Raw genomic sequence first — 22,454 nt, 5'->3', positions numbered from 1 at the left:
TAATAACAAAGTAAGTGTTGCCTGTCTCTGATGCAGTCTGCCATTGTAACCGCGGTGCTCCAGCTCCACCCTTTTCCACTTTTTTTCTAGCGGTGTATTTTTCCAGCCGTGGCTCCAGCTTGTGGTCTTGGCGGTGTGCCGGGAATGGCCGGCAGGCGCACGTGACGATGGAGGGCTGTCCTCTCCTCCCTTATCAGGTGTTGTATGCGATATCCCACTTCACACGTTAGATGGTGGAAACGAATCAAACTGGGTAATCGCATGGGTGGTGTGCTCAGGCGAACTGGAAAGGACACCGGGCTTTTCGTGCTCTTTCTTCCTAGTGGAGGCACAAAAAGTTTGCTATATAACCGACTTCCATCAATTATGAATAACGCAAATAGAAATTATGTATCTGCATAAAGAAATGGTTCTAGATGCAATTGAGAGTCTAAATGCGGACGTGCGTACACTGCGATGACAGCTCACCGAAGGGCGAGCCTCGCGTCCTGGGCCGCAGCTCCAAGGTGATCTGGCCGTGCGGCCTGGAGCGGCGTCATCTAGTTGCTACGAGACAGATGACACACTCGAGTTTTCCTGCATGGCTTTGTCCCTAACCGGGAATCCCGAAAAAGTGCTGTTAAAAACAGAACTTGGGAAAAGCTAGCATCTTCAGTTTATTACCTCCACTGACAAAACCGAACATTCAGGCGCGCACGTGTGGGGATATGAAAACAGTTTTCCAAAAGCGGTCCCCTTTAAGAAACAGCTATTCACAAGGCGTTTTTCATTTTTTTCCCCTAGGGCTGCCTATCTGCCCCTTTAAGAAGCGGCTCTGATTGCACGACGCTTTTACTGTCGGCGAAACAAATACGGGTCGTATTAAGACACAGCTTTTCACGGAAGCCTCCCGTTTAATAATAGTGCTAATAATTATGATGATAAATATACGCCGTTTTATTGTTAAATGTGCCTGAATGGAAGTCCGGGACGATCGGTACTCCAGGAAATCGACTGGGACTTGTGGCAAAACTGAAGCAACGCTGAAAGAAATCAGCAAGAGAGCAATAGAAACAAAAAAGGCAAAAATGGCACATTGAAACTAAACAACCGGCACGACTCGAACGGTCGAGCCTTGTATCGCTTCTAAATCATCTAAAGATATTAGGCTATTTCTTTTTATAACATACATATGATGCATTCTATATAAAAATAAATTAAAACAATTGCCATCATTATTCTTAAATGTTGGGTAAGTAAGTACCGTTAATTTAATACATGTAGAAAGTGGTGTTACCCTGAATTTTATTTTTGTGTTAGCCTCAGGAAACCAATAAATGCTTATTATAATAGTGTCATTTATTTCATTATCTGTTCATCCATCAATGCCTTTCACAGCTATCTGTAGAGCACCTTTAATATTCAACGATCTATCCATCTCTATTGTGTCCTATCTATCTACCTTTCCAGTTTATTTTTTCTGTTCATGCGTTCACTCATCATATTCTGTACAGTTTTTTTTGTATAAAAAAGCAATGAGACAACTTCTTTGTTTTTCAGTTGCAATCTATTGGCATGTTTTTATAATAATCTTTGTCATTCCAGCTTCATATTCTGCACTTGTGCTCTAATGGAAACTGGCCTCAAAAAATACAGCGTAACTAATAAATTAACCCACAGTGTCAATTTTAGAATTCCTGACCCCTTATTGTCCTTTTAGCTATTTTAAGAATGTTTTTAAATGAAACAATGTCTATTGAATCACCTCAAGGTTTTTTGTTCCAATATGTCATCTAGCCAGTTTCAAAGACAACTTGAAGTGCATGGTCCTGTAGATTGTTCCACAGTCGCATGATCTTTTGTTTTGTTTCAGACTTGATCTACTCTTTGGCATTTCCACTGGCATCCTAGGACTTAAATAATAATAAATATTTAGATTAAATAATTGTGTTGGATCAACTTTATTCATCCATCCATTGTATTGACTGAAAAAATGCTGGCAGTAAGAATTTTAAAAGGAAGGACCAGGAGAATAGATGTGGCCAAAAACAGAGAGCAAAAAACACAAATGCTAACCAAAATATCAAAGTCAAAATACAGAGCAGTAACAAAAAGAATCACATATAATGGCTATGCATATCCAATCTTGGATGTTTCTTAAATGAACTGGGTGACATTTCTATAGTTGGACTGATGACATTACACACATTCCTGGTGAATCATTGAATAAATTGTCATTGTAACACACTATGACGGAGAAAATAATATTTAGAAAGTAAATTTTAAATTAAGCTTTCTAGCAAAAAATAAATTGTAAAATTGACTTCCTTGGATCAGAATCCCCCCTCCCCAAAAGACGTGTGGCAGATTTCTATCACTTATAGAAAGCTAACAAAAAATAAAGATTAATATTATAACACCCATTTCCTAACTCACTTATTCAGTTCAGGAACACGTAAAGTTAATGCTTAGTCTCGATATTAGAACCAGCCTTGTACAAGGTGCCAGTCCATCGCAGGGAACACACATAGCTGCTGGGTAATGGGCTAAAGAAGCCAGTTCAGTGTGGCAAATCAATCGAAGACCTGTACTTCCTCATCCCATACACATGTATTTTCAAGAATCTAGTGGTTTAGTTCCTGTTGCATGTCACAGTACCACATACCTTTTGGTTCAGCGATGCACTTGGCTGTTCTCTTGTGTGTATTTTTAGGAACTGCTGTGTGTGTTTTTTTTTTTTTTAGTTCCACTGTGGTGATTACAATTAGTGCATTAAAGAGCATGATGCCCCTTGATTTGTATTTAAAATATATTTACAATATATCAATATAGTAATTTAATTTGCATTGTTTGTATAAGGAGATTATTATTCTTCTTAGTATATATTTGGCTGACATCTTTACCCAAGGAAGGTTACAATTTCAGGATGGAGGAAAAAACTTGAGAATACTGTGTCAGTTTTTTTTACAGCATTTTAAGGAATTAATTCTTCTAAGCATGGTGTTCCATTACATCTATTTTATGAAGCCCTGTTACCAAAAACCTTTCTTTACTTTGTTTTTATTAATAGGATATTACACAAATCTTGAACTACTAAGGGAGAAGAAAAGCTGTTTTTGGGAATAAAGCAACGACTTGAATTTGAGCAGTAGCAAAATGTCAAGGGACTGGGAGGAAATGAGTGAGAGCAGAAGAGCTGCAGGTAAACTGAACAGAGAAGAGACCAATATGGATGAGATGCTGGACTCTGATTCATCAGTTCCTAGAGTTGAGTTTTGTGCCTCTTCTGTCACCAACAATAATCTTCCCTCTCACAGGACTGTTGTGAACAACAGCCCTGAGTCAATGCTAGATTCCTCGTCTCCTATTTCTCTAGGTGTCAGCAACAATGGTGGAAGTGATTTTGAAAACCTGTTGCACCGTTTGGGCGGATTTGGTGCTCGCCAGCGACTCCTTTTAGGTCTTTCTTGTGTACCCAATATTTTTGTGGCCTTTGTGTACTTTTCTGACAGCCTTCTTACTCTGGCACCTAACCATCATTGCCAGATTGATTGGGCAATGCTACCAGCAGAACTGCGTAATGCAAGTGATGGGGCTATTTTGAATGCTACACTGCCAGTGGTCAATGACTCCCATCCTGGGACACCAGGAGGTGTCAGACAGAGGCAGTCACAATGTCAACAGTTCATTTTTGAAAATGAAACACGGAGAGGGCCAGTTCCATGCCAGCAAGGCTGGGTATACTACAACATCGAAGGCCTCAGAGACAATATGGTTACTCAGGTAAGAGCTGCTTGCTTAACAGATACTGGTGTCATATTCAAAGCGTAAGGACCACTGATGTCCAGACCACCCTTTTAGTAGGAAGTCCATAAGTATCATCCAAAAGTTATTCTATGAATCTATGTCTCATATGTTGATTTCTCCCTAAACACTTCCCACCATGATCCAATAAAATAATGCAAAATAATTCAAAACACTATTGGATTTGAAACAAAAACTATTAGTAATTCCCTGTGAAAAGTGCATGAATACGAACACGTTATTTTCTGAAGTTTTATCTACTCTATGTGGAATGTGTTTACTACATAGAGTGCACTTGAGAGTGTATGTACAAGGGTAAATCAAAAAGGGAAATTTGAAAATTACGCGGTATCCATAATGGATAGAAGCTGACACAATACAACATGTTTATGATGGCTTATAGGTAGTTCAAACATGCTCTGCCATTAATCTAGTTGAAGCCAAGGTCAAATGAACATGGACACTGCTGCATGACTGCACCATTGTTGAACAGGGCGCTGCAGTGAGATTTCTTTGGGCTGAGGGTGTGAAACCTGCTGGCTTCAACTAGACTTACAGCCAAGCGCTGCGCGTTGTTTTTGAACTACCTATGAGCCATTGGAAATATGTTGTATTTCATCACCTTCTATCCATTGTGGTTACTGCAGAATTTTCAAATTGCCTTTTACTTGTTGATTTACCCTCGTACATATTCATGTAAATATAACTACACTGAGTAGCATCACAACATTATGGTATGCAGAGGAACACTACTTGTAGGGAAATGAGTCTTACAAAACCATGGATTACATTAGTTTATGTGGAGTTTCCAAAGCTGCTAGAGGCCACGTTATGTTATTTTACTCAATAAAACTGGATAGTCCAGGCTGTCTGGTCTTGACAAGTATATGTCTCTACATATGGCAAAATGCCGATGCACCTGGGTATACAAGAAAGAGCTGTAGGCTTCTAAGCTTCATTACATTGTCCAGGACTATGGGAGTGGTTCCTGTTGATCAGCCAGCAGTATTCTGAGGGTGGGCATTAAAATCACTTTCCGGTCATATGACTGTCAATGTTGGACGTGACAGAAAAAGTGGGCAAAAGCTTGACTAGTGGGAGGAAGAGTGGCCTGACCAAAGAGAGAGTAACAGAGTGCTGGAGAGGATAACAGGAGTGCTTAAGGTACTCTGTTAGATAAGTAGTCAGCCACCACCACTGCTGGATACAGATTAGGATTGTTTAGGTTATTTTTGATGTTACTTTGTGTTTATATACTTTCTTCACCCCTTCCTCCCTTTGCTAGAATAAACCAATTTTTGGATATTTCTGGCCAACTATTTGATGAGTACCCCCTGCAGTCCACTGCGTCCTCTAACATTCTGTTGTGTATTGCTTAACACTGGCCAAACTGGTGTCTATTGCATATGGACAACAACACAGGAAGATAGTTCTGACTACAAATAGTGGATATGTATGATGCCAGACTTAGTTTTCAAATACTGCTTTATTAAAAACAGTTATTCACATTTTTATTTTCATCATAATCTTTGTATCTCACTCAGTTTACACTTGAAATTAGAAGAACATCCATTGATGCTGTACTGTATGTGTGACCATAGATGGTTGAAGAGCACAGTCCACAAACACAGACACTAAAACATTAGGCCAGGAAGATCTTAATGGGAGTGGTTTTGCAAATCTGTTATTCATTCCTCTTTTGCTAGCCTTATTAGAGAGGTGGTCAGCATAAAACAGAATTGTCACACCATTAGGGGTATTCAGTAGTTGGGTCTTTCAACTGAGCTTGTTGATCTGGCTTTTTTGTAAAAAGGGCTTTGGGGTGTATTTGAACTTCTTCCTATGGCCATCCCAGATAATTTTAAAAACGCAAAAGCATTTAATCAAAGATGGCACATCAGCAAAATCCATGGAGAGAAGAAGGCTGGTGTGACAGACAATACATTAGAACAATCTAGATGAGAAAGGCCATTCAGCCCAACAAAGCTCATCATCCTATCCACTTAATTCTTCTAAAAAAACATCAAGATGAGTTTTGAAAGTCCCTATATTCTTATCTTCTACCACACTACTTGGTAGCTTATTCAAAGTGTATATGGTTCTCTATGTAAAGAAAAACTTCCTAATGTTTGTGCAAAATTTACCATTAAGTTCAGAACTGTGTTCCCTTGTTCTTGATGAACTAATTTTAATATAATAGTCTTGATTCACTGTGCTAATTCTCTTCATAATTTTAAACACTTCAATCATGTCACCACTTAATCTTCTTTTGATTAAACTGAAAAGGCTCAGGTCTTTTAATCTTCCTTCATAATTCATCTTCAGTAGTCCTGGAATGAGTCTAGTCGCTTCTTCTCTGGACATTTCTATTGCTGGTATGTCCTTTCTGTAGCCTGGAGAACAAAACTGTACACAGTACTCTAGATGAGCCCTCACCAGTGCATTATAAAGCATGAGCATAACCTTCTTGGACTTGTACTCTGCACATACCGTGCTATATAGCGTAACATTCTGTTATCCTTTTTAATGGCTCCTGAACACTGCATGGAAGCTGATAGCGTTGAATCCACTACAACTCCTAAATCCTTTTCATTAGGTGTACTCTCGATTTTCAGACCTCCCATTGTGTATTCAAACCTAACATTTTTACTTCCTATGTGTATACTTTACATTTATAGTAAATACTACACTATATATATATTTATAGTAAATATAATACTATATATACGGTATTTAGTATATATAGTAAACTATCAAAATACCCGTGCTTCGCAGCGGAGAAGTAGTGTGTTAAAGAAGTTATGAAAAACAAAAGGAAACATTTTAAAAATAATGTAACATGATTGTCAATGTAATTGTCATAGGCTTATTTTAGTATTGAGAGTGAATTTGATGATTGTAAAGAGTTTAATTTATGATTGTAAATAGTGCTGGGCGGTATACCGGTTCATACTGAAAACCGTTTTTTATTTTTGTTATGATATGGATTTTACTTATACCGCAACACCGGTTTAAATTGCCTAAACAATGTTTGGAACGTGGCGCAGTGGGAAACTGTTTAAGGGGGACCTTTTTCACTGCTACACCACTAAACAAGTATACAACGGAGTACATGCGGTAGTGGAGGTATTGCACGGTGAAAATGGACAGAGAACATTCTGAAACTGAAGCTGTAGCAGACAATAAAGTTGAACATGATGACACAGAAGAACTTTTGCTGAAAAAAGGAGTCACGTCTGTTGTCTGGAGATGTAAAGTTCCCCCATAGCACTAACCCTGTAAACTTGCCCTTTAAATATTACTAAAAATAAGACCTCTTTCCCTGATGCTTTCCAAGTGAAGGCACATGTCCTCACTAAGATGGGGCTCACCATCTAACTGAAGAGGACTTGCATTTAAATTCTGTTTGACATAGACAGCAACCAAACCTCTTTTGCTGTTTGGCCTTCCCTTCCTAAAATGTGTATCCCTCTATGTTACACTCATCCCCACCATTGTAATTTAGCCAGGTTTCCATTATTGCTATACTATCATAATTATTCTCTGCTACATACAACTCCAGCTCACTTCTTTTATTTTTGATACGTCTAGCATTAAGGAAAGCTATTTTTAAGGTGTCACTCCTTTTACTTTTATATTTAAATATTGGGTTAGAATTTACATTACTATGCATTTTTATATCTACACCATTGTTTGCTCCTCCACATTTAGATCTAAACCTGGCCTGATTTAAACCCCCTGCTTCCCCCAACCCCCTAATCTCCTTAGTCTTACTTGAACTGGTGTGTGGCAAAGGCAGAACTTCAGAGAAGACTACCTTGTCTGTTTTGCTCTTCAGCCTGGCACCTAACTCTTTAAATTTGGATCACAGAGCTGACAGACTACCCATGTTTGTTTCAACATGGACAATGACAACTGGATCCAATTCTGGCCAAGAGCCTTTCCACCCTTCCGAGGAGGTCTCCCATCTATGTACCTGGAAGGCAACAAACCGTGCGAGACTCTCTGTTTCAGGAGCAAACCTGCATTTCAATACCCCTAATGATTGAGTCCCAAACTATCAGTACCTCTCTTTTCCTGGGAACTGGTTTTAGGTGGCCCGTTGGGGCTCCTCATCCCTGCCTACCACCTCAGAATCTTCAGAGACACTGCCCAGCTCCGCATGGACCTGAAAAAACAGTTTGACACTTCCAATTCTGGGGATGCCAATAGACCGTGTGCACCCTTTACCTTACGCCTTGTGACCATCCATGAGGAGAAACGTACTGTATGGCACTGCTAACAGCAGAACACTGCTTTATACCTTGGGGGTTGGTGAGTATGACGGTGCGGGTCAGCTCCATGCTCCTGTTTGCATTTGGGAGCCTCTTAGACCCGAACGGTTGATAGTCATGTACCGAGATGAGCTGGGCAAATGAGGACACACACTTGTAGCAAGGGGTTGGTGTAAAAGTGACAAATGCTTTTATTAAAAAACATCAAAAAATCAAACAGTGTTCAAATAAATAGTGCAGTGCAGTTCTTACATAAATAAATAATCCATAAAAACAAGATTAAACATCCACACAGCAGGAAGCTATCCTTTAAAAAAACTCAGTCCCTGGTGCATGCTTTCTAAAATGAGGTCTCCACGGCTTACCTTGTTTGGGATCCTGCAGCCGGAACAGATGTCCTGCTGGCAGGCACAGCACTCTCAAGCTTGGGTCCCTGCTGTCACACAGGCTCCCAGCAGGGCGTCCTGCCAAGCCTCTCCTTGCTTCTCTGTCTTCCACTGCAACTCTTCGGCCTTACACGGGAGTTAGCATCGGACCACTTCAGATACTCTAAAAACGCTCAGTTGGAGAGAGATACTTGCACAAATTGTTGTTTTTGGTGAAGAAGGTCAACAAGTTGTAACAGAGTCCTGCATTATTCAAGGCCATTAAAAAATATGTGATCTGCTAGGGTACCAAAAAAAATGAAGTGCAGATTCACAGAACTTTAAGTGAGAGGTAATGCCTAATCCTTTTGTATTTGTAATACCTTTTCTTACAAAACATAAAATTACTGAATAAGAACTACTGTAGATATGTCTTTACCATTGAATTCATTTTGTTTCTTTTCAGTGGAATCTTGTTTGTGACAGCTACTGGAAAGTACCTGTTGAGGAAGTCTGCTTCATCATTGGTATTCTTACTGGATATCTGCTCTTAGGATGTGCTGCCGATAGGTATGTGCAAGGAGGCACTCGTCAACTATTTTCTTTCATAGACATTAACTTATGTTGAATGTTCCAAATGCTGTTTTACAGGTTTGGCCGTCTGAAGTCTTTCCTTTTTTCACTGTTTCTCACCGTCTTTTTTGGAGTTTTGGTTTGTGTCTCGCCAAGTCCTTCCATTTTTATTCTGACTCGGTTCTTTCTTGGAGCATCAACTGCTGGAGTCTATCTATGTCTGTACATTACACGTGAGTATGAGAACAAATTAATTTAAATGTTTGTGGGATTTTTTTTAATATTGATTTGACTTAATTTTTCTACAGACTATTTTAAAATGCCCATGATACATTTAAAATATATATATATATATATATATATATATATAATATAGACAAATACATAGATAGCAGATAAATATGAGCTGTGGTTGGGTACACACAGGCAGTCACTGAGCCCAAAGGAAAATCAAGGAGGCTATAAGTACAAAAGCTGTAACGATTTTATTAATGGAAAAGTGAAACAGATCAAAGAGAACAAATGTACAGATAAAGTATAAAATAACAAAAGCCTGCTACCCACTGGATTACCTGGACACCAAAAAACACAATACTGCATAAATGCTTCCTATTCACCTTCTGTTTCACTTGTTCTGCAAAACCTGGTCTCTACTTTGTCCTGCCAGTTGAGCCCTTTGTAAAATGTTCATATCCTGATTCCAAGCACAATGGCTGTGTCACTAACAGGGGCTTTTTAAAGCTTTGGTACTTTACTGCTCTTTTTCTGAACATCATTAATGCCTAATTTAAAGGATCCATCACTGGCAGTTCACCAGGTAAATTTGTTTTTTTATAAGGTCATTCGTTTGGTTTAAGCACGTGCACAGTAACAGCTCTACTTGAATTCTTAGCCTGAAGTTGATGTATTTAAAGTACGCATACCTGCCTTACATCTCATTTCACCAGGACAGGCACTATGAGACCTCCCTAACATTAACCCCAAAGGTCACTCGGACTCAGAATTCCGTGTAAAAATGATTAACCCGAGGAAACCTGTTTTGTTCACGTATATAGCATTAAGTCTGAATAACGCTTGGGACAGCATTCTGCTGCAATCTTGTGGATGAAATAACATCATCTCGCAAAAAAATGAATTTTTCTATGCTTTCTGCCACTCATAGTAACTCATCAATATTGATGAGTGGTGGTGGAGCCTTCAACATAAAATACAATGGTGTGTAAAAAAAAAAAAAAAAAAAAGCTGTAAAGCTGGTTTTAGAACAAACCAGAACTGAACCATTAGTTCAGACATCCATCAGACATTGACACAGATAGTGAAACTGATGCATATGGCACTGTATTACCAAACTGCCCTGATATGCCTTGTCACTTGAAGCTGCAGTGTGGTGGTGCAGGAACTGCATGGCCAAAGACAAAATGATTCCAGTCAATTGGAGGGATAAAAAAAGATGTTAGTCTCCTAAGCACTGTTCAAAATGCCAGGAGCTATCAATATTCGTGTCAAGGGAAATGTGGAAGTCACTAAGATAACACAAAAGAAAAAATTCCATAACTTGATTTAAGTGATGTGGGAAATGTGTGAAAATTTCAGATTGTTTTGTAAACCTGGCACATAATCATGTAGGTTGCACTGGATGGGACAAACTACTTTGTTGTCCAAAAACTGTGATAGCCTACTTTTATTTTTGGGATGCTAAAAAAAAAGTACATCTGTAAATATTTTTTTTCTTTTCGTCTGTCTCAAGAGAGAATTAATAGATTTGATATGACTTCCATCATATCGGATCATAAAAATCTAATAATAAGACTTTGCTGCAGTGTAAGTTAGGTAAATAACATTTTTAAAATAATGTATGAATCCCATGAACAGGGTTTACATTTTGTGTAAGTGATACTGAAATGACTCTTAATATACTGATAGTGTTTTATTTTGCAATGGGTTTCATGACCAAAAAAAGTTGATTTTCTTGGTAAATACATAAAACATGACAATTTCAGGTTATTTCTACTGCATAACTACAAGATTATTTGAAATTATAAGTATCATTAATCAGCACTGATTTTTTTTACTTATATTACACACACACTTATATATCATTTTTATTAACATATCTAGATACAGAAAACAAAAGTTTACAGTGTTGAGAAACATTACATTACTCATTACTTACAAAAAGTAGTTAAATATGTTATATACTTATTTATTATAAAATGTAATGTGTTACAAATAATAGACATATGAAACCTGTATGTGTATTCAAAATAAATCTATTTTCTGGAACAAACAGAAAAAAGAGTATTGCACCATTCATTACTACTCCATTCCAGATTAAGAGAAGAACACAGTGCGCGATTTAATGCTATTCACTGTATTATGCAGTTTTTAGTGCTCCTTATTTTAAGCCTTTGTTATTTCATAGGATGTCACTTCTAGCATTGGGTACAGTAAAACACAAAATTGAAAAAAGCTAATTTTCAACAATAATATAGTGGTCAACTACTACTTTTCCATTAAGAAAACTAGGGGGCTTTGCCCCCTGCTCGCCAACCCCTGTGTTTGGTTTTCTGGATACACACTTTTAAGATTTTTTTTTCTTTGAATTGTTGCTGTTTCATTAGTTTCACTTTTATTTCAGAACTTATGTAAAAAACAATATTTGGAATCTTTCGAGTCCCAACATGCTGAATCTTTTAAATGAGATCAGTGAGACGTGTGTTTAATGACTTTGTACCATAATTCAGGATAGGTTTCTCTGTTTGGAATTTCAGCACAGACAAAGTGATCAACATCATCAGCAGTTAGTAATTTTTTTTGCAAAGTAACCAATAAATGCATGTGAGGTAAACATTTTTAAAATTCTCTGACTTAAACTTTAAAGCCTTACAATATTTACATACTTCTGACATATCACCTGTGTCCATATATTCGATCTCTATTCGCCTTTTCGTTATTTCTCTGAGTAATAATTTCTCTTTTTTTTCGCTAATGCGATGTTTACTGTCTTTGTTTTGACACTCGTTTTTTTCTGCTTTCAAATTCTGTATCTTGCTCTGCATGTGTTTTCACCCCTACGTTTTTTTTGAGTCTTTTGAATTCCAGTTTTCATTATCTCTAACCTGCTCTGCATGTGTTTGGCCCCCTTTTTTTGTAACCTCTTTATGACGTTTTACTTTGTTTTCTACTCTTTTATTTCTGACCTCGCTTTGTCCTGCTTTTTTTTTAATGACACCAGGTCCGTGATGATTATTTTCCCTTTTTCAAGTAATAATTTCTGTTTGTTTGCGCTACTGTGATCTTTACTTTTTTTTATACTTTCTAATTTTCCTACTTTCATATTCTTTAACTTTCTCCACATTTGTATCGCACATACATTTTTTTTTTTGAGCCTTTCGAATTCCACTGCTTTCACAATCTGCTCTGCATGTGTATAGCGCCAATGTTTGTGAATGTGTTTATGAAGTTCTACTTTGTCTTTTACTCTGTCTTTTAATTCTGAGCCCGATTGGGCGTGCTTTGTTTCAGTTCAACTTGTTACGGGCTTATACAGTAATTACTTTCCTTATTTTCTGAATTTGCACCTAGATTATTTTTTCTTTTTTGCTCTTTTTTCTCTCCAGCGCTTTTGAGTCTCTTTTCTCCGCGCTGCTTTCTTCTTCGCTTAGTTGTTGATACTTCATTTATAACGTATTGTCCTTATACGCTTTATGTGCGCTGAAACCCTGGATCTGTGTGTGCTCAAATCCTTCACATGACTGAATGTTTTGTTGCCCCATTGTCTTGTTTGATATTGATTGTAAGTAGGGCGTGTCTTGCAAGAATCTCATGTTCTACGTCATCGCGAGACGGTCCTGGGTCAATCTCTTGGCACAAAGTCTCATGTTTAAGGTCCTCGCGGGTCTTTTAAGTATCTTCCGTGATCTTAATGTGAAGATCACGTCTCGACACCTTACTGTTTCTCTCCAGGATTTTTTTTATAAAGAGAGATACATATAGTCCTTCATGTGATGTGAAATAAAAAACATCCTTCCCCTTTTTCCATCCTGAACATGAGCCTCCAAATATTCAAGACCTGAACAATGCTGCTGCACTAGCAGATCACACTGTTCAAACATGTATATAGCAAATAACTGGATTAAAACTAAACTGACACTTTACCAATAGGTTTGTGTTACCAGACTGCACACACTTCACTCATTTCTTGCAAAGGAGCTACATACCGTCCAATACATTTCCTTCTTGCCTTATTCCTGGACTAGCACATGGGGTGAGGTAACAAGTCAGTCACCTGAGATGGCATTTTCATATACATTTTTTAATATTACAAAGTAACAACATGAAAATGTTAGGTACAGACCTTAAGAATTACACACACCTTCAGTAACATCTCTATATATAATCTTCATTTGGATCTTGATCTTTTTTTGTCCGCGAATTCCACGCATGTGTAGACCACCTTCCAGTTTAGTACGTTGTTGTTACTTACGGATGTCAACAATGTGCCGGAATAACGAAAGGGGTGGTGGACAGTGTTACGCTGGTTAGCTCCTGAGGCTTGGTTAGAGAATGAGATTGCCGAAGATAAAAGGTACGTGCCTATGTAACATATGAATGAAAGAAAGACAGTGGGTAAAATGAATGACAACGTAACAGCATGTTCCGGAAATTATTATTGTTACGTTGTAGCCGGTGAGTGCTGCGCGTCTCACATTTGTACCCTGGCTTGCTCACATGTCAGTCAAGTGATCCCTATTTATGCTTTAAAGAGCCTGGATACCTATGTGTCCCCCTTTTATAACCATTGCTCCGTGTATATTGCCTTACTCTTTGGATTGCCACAAAGCAACCTGCGAGATTGGAGAAAGGTTGAGAAGAGATCGTGAGAGGAAACGACAGCGTCGTGAAAACGAGACGGACTGTGAACGGAGAGAAGCAGAAATTCTTCTACACCACCACATAATTACTGTTTGGACAGTGATTCCGAGTAGGCCGTTCCTATTGAATCAATGTCCAAGGGTTTTCTTTTGTAATTTTGTTTCTCTTATAAAAAATCATAATGCTGTGCGACGAAGGGCCCAGTTCACGACTGGCAGCCGCGTTTAAACAGGGAGCCCTTCACAGACAACTTTAACACGCGCAACGTAGTTGGGCGCACATGGCTAGTATCTATATATTACCTTTAAAACTGTGAGAATATATGCATTTTAAAAGTTCCTTATTTGGCATAAAGCAATTTTGTAGCACACTACAAGTGTCACAGAATCAAAACAGCATACAGTGGTACTTCTGGTCACAACCGTAATTCGTTCCAAAACTCTGGACGCGACCCGAATGTAATTTCCCCATAAGATTGTATGTAAATACAATTAATCCGTTCCAGACCATACGAACTGACTGTATGTAAATATATATTTTTTAAGCACAAAAATAATTCATTATACCATAGAATGCACAGTGTAATAGTGAACTAAATGCAAAAACATTGAATAACACTGAGAAAACCTTGAACAACAGAGAAAACTAACATTGTAAGAGTTTGCGCTAGATCTTTATGAACCGCTCGCTGTAAACACTTTTTTTTATGAGTTTTAAGCACAGGGAAAAAATGCCACTTCTCATGCAAAACTTTTCAAACTATCCTCTACTGGCTTTAAATTCCTCACCTTTGCCACTCAAAGAAGGATTTTTTTCAGCAAATCGCCATGAATCTTCCTGGCTTTCTCGCATATGATCGCCTCGCTTACGCTATCCCCTGCAAGTTGCTTCTTGTTCTACCACACTAGCAACAGTTTTTCCACCTCCTCCAGCAGTTGAGGCCCTTGTTTGGTTAACATTGTAACTCCTTTTGCAACATCAGCTGCTTTGTTTGGCCCTGTATACACTAACAAAAGAAAATGGGAAACGGAGAATGGGCAATCATCGGTGCGTACGAACACGCGTAGGGAAGCTGGCCGCCAGTGTTTTTGTTCGCCACCAAAGCATGTGGTCGTGAACAGATGCAAAATTTTGGGAAACTTTTTGATCGTAACCCGATTTGTACGTGTTCGGAAACGTTTATGACCAGAGGCTCTACTGTATGTGCATCTCAATGCCACATGTCACGCCATGGATATTGGCATTAATTTTCCTGATATATATCCTGAATCTGCAAAATGAATACAAGTTGTAATTATCAGGCAGATGCAGCCTTATAAACATGAATAATAGTTACAAGCTGGCTTCAGATTATTTGCAATCCAGGACATCTGTGAATTGGTCAGCACATGATGGTAAGTTTTCAAAGGTGCTTGCAGTAGAATCATCACTGCCAAATGCGTCTCTCAGAAAGATGTGCAATTTACAGAATGAAATTTAGGAAAATACATGGCAGCTTTTTGTGTGTGTGTGTGAGTTTTGTATTTCCCATTTCTGTAAAAAGAATCTACCGTATATCACAAGTGATAAAATTACATCAGACTTGAATGATAACACTTACAGTTGTGGTGTTGGGTAGTTCAGTATTTAACCTACCAGTCTGTTTACAATAATGGTAACAGCACCCTTATAGTTTGTTTTTCTGTAACCTGTAACTTATATTTATGTCCTTGAACTAAACTTACTAGCCTAATTTCATCAAAAATTCAATGAAATCAAACTATAATGATTATCTCTAACATTTACCCATGATGCCTGTTTACCCTATTGCTAATGTATGCAAATATTATCCAATGAATGCATGGAATCAGCAGTAGTTGTGGCTAAAGGACATCAAAAATGTGCTTTGCACCCAGACAGCATTATTCCACACACTGGCCTTGCCTTACACCAAGTTGTGCTGCGATGATCACTGGCTCCCAGTGACTCTAAACTGGGTGGATTAAATTTACTCATCAGCAAATTAAGGAATAAATACATGCCTGTAATTTCTGGTCAGTTCTTTTCACTTGATTCCATGATACACGTGCTTAACCTCTTCTTTATTAGTTTTCACCAGATGACAGAAGCATAATGTTACGATCTCAGCAGACAACATCTTTTGAAAAGAATAGATAGATAGATAGATAGATAGATAGATAGATAGATAGATAGATAGATAGATAGATACTTTATTAATCCCAATGGGAAATTCACATTCTTCAGCAGCAGCATAAAAATAGAAAAATAAAAGTAGAAAAGTACACATACATATACGAATAGCAATACTTCTGCAAAATAATGCAGTAACAAGAACAACAACAACAATAATAATATACTTTTTTGAGTGGCAGGAACAAGTTTCCATAGTGAAACAGTAAAACAAATATATTTAAAAAAACATTTCTTAAAGTAACACTAGTATTTTTCCTTTTATAAAATAAGTAATGCATTAAGTTAGTCATTTTAATGCATTTTTCCCAATACAGCAGGGACAGTAGAGGCTGGGGATGCTAGATATTTTCTAGGTAACGTAGCCAGGACTGGGTATTTATCCTCCTGTAGCCTCTACCACAGTGGGACCAAGTGAAGGTCAATGTGGTGCTCAAGTCTGTATTGGTTAAACAAATTCTCTGATTCATCTGTCTCTTTCTATTGTCCTCCTTTCAACAAAAATTATGTTTATTTAATATAGAATTTACCAGATATTTTATTGGGGTGGGAGTGCAGTTCTATTTTACTATATTTTTTTATATATATATATCTGTTTACACTGTATATAATGTGATGGTGTCATGTATTGCATATTATGTTGTTTAATGTTTCTTGTTATGTGCTTGGATGTAACACCAAGAAAAATTCCTAGCAACTATGTTGCCTGGCAAATGTTATTGTTCAACAACTAATGTCGTGGAAGAGCAGCAAAGAATCAGTGGCTTATCTTCAGAGTATGTAGGTGGCATAGTGGTAGCGGTGCTGCCTCGCAGTAAGGAGGTCATGGGTTCCTGTCCCAGGTCCTCCCTGCATGGAGAGCGCTTTGAGTAGTGAAAAATGTGCTATATAAATGTAAATGATAATTATAATTATTATTGATGACAGTTTGTGCTTTCGTATTTTTGTCAGGGTGATTCTTCTGGTGTGTGTTGATCATTATCAAGAAACATAATAGGAAACAGTCAAGTGAAGCAGACTCCAGTGACCTGTTACTACTATTAATAGACTTTGACTCATTTGATGCTCCTTCATTAACAACATGTGAAGCAGAGTCAAATTAACCAGATTAAATGAATGAATCTAGGTATTGCATTAAGAAATGTAATTTCAGAATTTTTTTTATCACATAATATCACACATCAATGGTGATTAAATAACAATATACTGTATACATTTGTGGCTATAACAGAGGAGCCATTCAGTCTTCTAGGGATGGCCCTGCTAATCTACATTATTACTTAATTTCAATGTGAAAGTTTTTTTTTTGTACTCTTCTTTGTGTTCAGTTAGAAGTGAATATATTCTGGCATATTAGAACACAACAAAATGTTTTAACAGCAGATTGTTCACTTGAGTATAGCTCATCAATTTCTATTCCTGTCTTATTTCTGAGACATTCACATGGTGAATCCTGAAGGTAATCTTTTAGTGTGAATGGAAGGCTTCAACTAATGATTGTGTGGCATTCATAAATGCCATATGCTAACCTCCAGAGTTGCATGTTCGGTATAATCCAAGGAGCATCTGGCATGCCTAACCCTATTGCCCACAGCACCTTCACCAGAAAATTTAACTGAAAGTGAGAAAGACAACGATAATTTACCTAGTCCATTTTATTGAGGCATATATAAGTTCCCGACATTGAAGTGTGTATAGAGCAATGTGCATTTAAGAGTAAAGGAATTAAAGGAGGCGGCACGGTTGCGCAGTGGGTAGCGCTGCTGCCTCGCAGTTGGGAGACCTGGGTTCGCTTCCCGGGTCCTCCCTGCGTGGAGTTTGCATGTTCTCCCCGTGTCTGCGTGGGTTTCCTCCGGGCGCTCCGGTTTCCTCCCACAGTCCAAAGACATGCAGGTTAGATGGATTGGCGATTCTAAATTGGCCCTAGTGTGTGATTGGTGTGTGGGTGTGTTTGTGTGTGTCCTGCGGTGGGTTGGCACCCTGCCCGGGATTGGTTCCTGCCTTGTGCCCTGTGTTGGCTGGGATTGGCTCCAGCAGACCCCCGTGACCCTGTGTTCGGATTCAGAGGGTTGGAAAATGGATGGATGGATGGAAATAAAGGATTATAGAAAAGGAAGTAAAAATATTGTATTAGGAAAAGAGCAGATTAACTCTTACTCGAGTATTTTCAATCCTGTCCAGGTTTCATTTTGAGAATCTCACTAAATATTGACACCCAATTTGGCTGCAGATTTAGAGAATAAGAAGTAGAGGTAGGAGGAGTGTACATCTTCATCAGCAACAAATGCTGTAACTGTCATATTTCAGCAATGCACCAGGCCTTTATAAAAGGGCACTTAACTATTAATGACATATCCTCTTCAATTAAGCACTAAGAGCTAAAAAATTATATCTGATATTTTGTTGTTTGTAGGGTCACCATTGTTGCATCCACATTTCAGGATATATGTCCTTCTTTGAGTATTTAGTCATTCCATAAAAGAAGATCAAACTTTCCCCAACAATAAGTCCTGGATAACTCCTAAGTTAAAGAAATATGTAAAAATGTCTCTCTAAAAGCTGACTAGAAAAATGCGCAGAAGGTTAATTACAGTATTAAATAATGTATTTCAGTCTATAAGAAAGAAATGTTAAATGTTTTTAAATTTTTAATAATGATGCAAAAAGGCCAAGAACAGATTACCATCAATCAATAGTTACAATCTCAAGCAACACTGTGTTTGTTCAGAACACTTAAAGCAGTAATTCAGTGGAGAATATTTGATATCAAAATAAGTATTAATTTTAATATACTTAAATGTTGGCTAAAAATTCTGGCAGCTACATTTAGGTTTCAAGGATAGGTACATTCACTAGCGAGCAGAATGATAACGTGCAGTTTTCATAATAGATATTATGCCATCCTTTTTCCAGATTGTATAGTATAGAAATCATTTGTTCTCTGTACTGATTAAACATTCCTGTTAATTGACCTTCCCAAAAAGAACCAATAGTAATTCAAATCCCTTCCAAATATATTTTTTTTAACATTTTTCCTTTTGCTTGCTAAGCTTTGTTGTATGCAATACTTCATATAGAAACAAACTGGCTGTTCTGCCCAGTACATACAAATATGTTTTTTTCTGTTAGTCTTGCATTTTCTCATAATTTCTTAGTGTAATACATTTTAGTCAATTAAAAGAAAAAATTAGCCAAGAATATTTTCTATGAGGTTGTCCCTGATTTGTCAAAGATTTTGTTTGTAATTGCTGTAATGCTGCTGACCCAATTGTTAAATCTTATTGGTGGATTCTAGATAAGGCAGTCTAATGACATGTAGTTGAGAACATTTTATTACCAGTTTATTACTTTTCATAATAAAAATATTATATTACAGATTTAGTGTCATCATTAAGACAAGTTTAGAAAAGATCATTTACCATTTAATTTAATTTGAGCAATTATATTGTGAACAATTTTTCTTCATTCCTTTATTTATTTGCCTACTTATTTGGCAAATAAAAATGTTTACCATGGGCAACAGAATATGTTAGGCTGTATTACATTCCCTATCTCTCTTCATTCTTTAACTTGCATAATTCAATACAGGTTTACAGGGGGCTGATGCCTACCCCAGAAGCACTGGGTACAAGGCAGGAAAGAACTCTGGACAGGGAGGCAGTCAGTCACAGGGCCTGCATTCACAGTTGGCCCAATTTAGAATCATCAGTTAACCTAAGCGTCATGTTTTTGGGAAGCAGACAGAAAACTGAAGTACCTGGAGGAAAACCCATATAGAAATGGGAAAGATGTGCAAATTCCACCTGGACAAAGTCCAGGCACAGGGTTTAAATCCAGGATCCTAAAATTATGTGGCAGTATCATTACCTTTTGTGTCAGAGTGCTGCTACATATATTGTTTACACGTGCGTCTTAGAACCACGGTTTTCAAACTGTGGTACACGTACCACTGGTGGTACTTCAAGTCATGCCAAGTGGTACTCGTGTGGTCCTTTATTTTCCACGAATCGATGTTGCTAGAATGCCAATATATTGCATATAATCATATATAGTATAAGTATACTACTGTAAACGCGTGGAAGACTCCAAGCCGGCTTTTATTAGCGTGGGCACCCATTTCCTTAATTAGTTTAATAATTATAGTCATTATAGTGATGATAGTGACTTTTTCTTCAAAACAACACAGGTGTAAATTAACAATTCATTGACAGTGGTACTTCAGTTTACTGGTCCTCGCGGAGTGGTACTTGTTCAAAAAAGTTTGAAAACCGTGGTCTTAGAACATCAGATTCAGTGAGTTGCTCAAAGTCACACATGAAATGAGTGGTGGAGAGAACAGATTCAGTAGACTGTGGTCCACCTTGGTTATTAAGGAAACAAAGCTTGTGATCACTGGTCTATGAGTACTTATTTTGAAAGTTAAACCGGTTTGGTTTAATAAACAATTACTATTTTTGTCTTTATACAGACCAACTGGTTTAATTTTACTATAAAATATTTCATGTATCATTGATAATAATTCTACTTAATCCGCCATAACTCTTACCAGTTTTACAACTGCTATTGTCCTTTACCTGTCATTAAAACAAGCTATCATACCAATTTATCACTGTATAGCATGGAGTCTTTTTCATTGAATTAGTTGCAGGATGTGTAACTTGGCTGACCTTGTCTGTTGTATTAACTATGCTGTTATTCTTATACTCCAGATTCTCCCCTCTTTACATAGCCTTTTCACCTTATTCATCCTACACATTTACTGTCTTATTAAAAGTGTCATTGAAATTCCTTCTAACTCTTCCATTGTTTTTGTACTAGCACTTATCTATTTCTATTTTCCTGACAGGGCTGGAGCTCTGTGACCCAGCACGTAGACTTATGGGGACTATGATAGCAGGACTTTTCACTATTTCTGGACAGTTTTTGTTACTGGGTGTAGCTCTTGGATGTCAATCATGGAGGGGACTGCAAGGAGCTATTGTGGCACCACTGGCACTGTTTCTTAGCTATGGGTAAGTGAGTATAATGTTATTTTCTAATTTGAAAGCATTTGTATTGGATTTTTTGCAAAATGACTCTTTATAATTTAGGTTTACAGCCCATATATAGCAAGTATTGACATTTAAACATATTTCACATGCATATGCCCGAGTGAACTGATTTTTATTTTAATATTTTTGATTTTGCTATTTATAATTCTTACTGTTCCTATAAGGTTAACGGCACATACTGTAAGAGTAATGCATACTACACATTTTGCAGGCTTCCAGGTGTTTTCCCAGAGTCACCACGTTGGCTGCTGGTGTCTGGTTGGCCACAGAAAGCCAAAGAAATTCTTCAGTCATTTTCTGATAGTAGAGATGAGGAATTGTTCAGAGGTAAGTTATAAAATTAGCATACACTGGCAAATCTGATATAATCAACCATATTAGAAAAAAAGTACAATTGCAGTATATAATACTCTGTATAAAAATATTCTTTAGTAGTAATACTGAATTTTACTTGCAGAAGAAATACTTTGTTCATTGAAAACTATGCATGTAAACATGAACACTGTGATATACCTCACTCAAATCTGTGCAGATTCTTGAAGTGTATTTGACTGAGAGATTTATTGTTACGATGTACAGTACATTAAGGGTGAGCTAAGTTCTTGGATAATTTTGATTTTCTAATCACTCTGCTTCCCCATCCCCAGAATGAGTCAAGGCAGGCACAGTCTGCTGGGTAAAGACCCAGAACACATGCTAGAGACATTATCCATTATCTCTTGGTCTATATTATATATATATATATATATATATATATATATATATATACACAGTACTGTGCAAAAGTTTTAGACAGGTGTGAAAAAATGCTGTAAACAAAGAATGCTTTCAAAAATAGAAGTGTTAATCATTTATTTTCATCAATCAACAAAATGCAGTGAATGAACAAAAGAGAAATCTAAATCAAATCAATATTTGGTGTGACCACTCTTTGCCTTCAAAACAGCATCAATTCTTCTAGGTACACTTGCACACAGTTTTTGAAGGAACTCGGCTGGTAGGTTGTTCCAAACATCTTGGAGAACTAACCACAGATCTTCTATGAATGTAGGCTTCCTCACATCCTTCTGTCTCTTCATGTAATCCCAGACACACTCGATGATGTTGAGATCAGGGTTCTGTGGGGGCCATACCATCACTTCCAGGACTTCTTGTTCCTCTTTACGCTGAAGATAGTTCTTAATGACTTTGGCTGTATGTTTGGGGTTGTTGTCCTGCTGCAGAATAAATTTGGGGCCAATCATATGCGTCCCTGATGGTATTGCATGATGGATAAGTATCTGCCTATATTTCCCAGCATTGAGAACACCATTAATCCTGACCAAATCTCCAACTCCATTTGC

General features: G+C 37.5%; 1 protein-coding gene across 1 annotated transcript in view; it reads left to right on the top strand.

Moving 5' to 3' along the window:
• Positions 1-222: 222 nt before the first annotated feature.
• Positions 223-22,454, top strand: part of slc22a17 (solute carrier family 22 member 17) — a 38,570-nt gene continuing 16,338 nt past the window's right edge. Inside the window, exons 1-6 of the mRNA XM_028793687.2 lie at positions 223-1,231; positions 3,050-3,762; positions 8,889-8,992; positions 9,074-9,228; positions 20,907-21,072; positions 21,323-21,438. Of these exons, the coding sequence (XP_028649520.1) occupies positions 3,136-3,762; positions 8,889-8,992; positions 9,074-9,228; positions 20,907-21,072; positions 21,323-21,438 (1,168 nt within the window). The 5' untranslated portion in view covers positions 223-1,231; positions 3,050-3,135. The remainder of the gene's footprint in view (positions 1,232-3,049; positions 3,763-8,888; positions 8,993-9,073; positions 9,229-20,906; positions 21,073-21,322; positions 21,439-22,454) is intronic.

Source organism: Erpetoichthys calabaricus, chromosome 2 (assembly GCF_900747795.2).
Source record: "Erpetoichthys calabaricus chromosome 2, fErpCal1.3, whole genome shotgun sequence".
Taxonomy (NCBI): Eukaryota; Metazoa; Chordata; class Cladistia; order Polypteriformes; family Polypteridae; genus Erpetoichthys; species Erpetoichthys calabaricus.
This window is presented reverse-complemented; position numbering and strand designations above follow the sequence as displayed.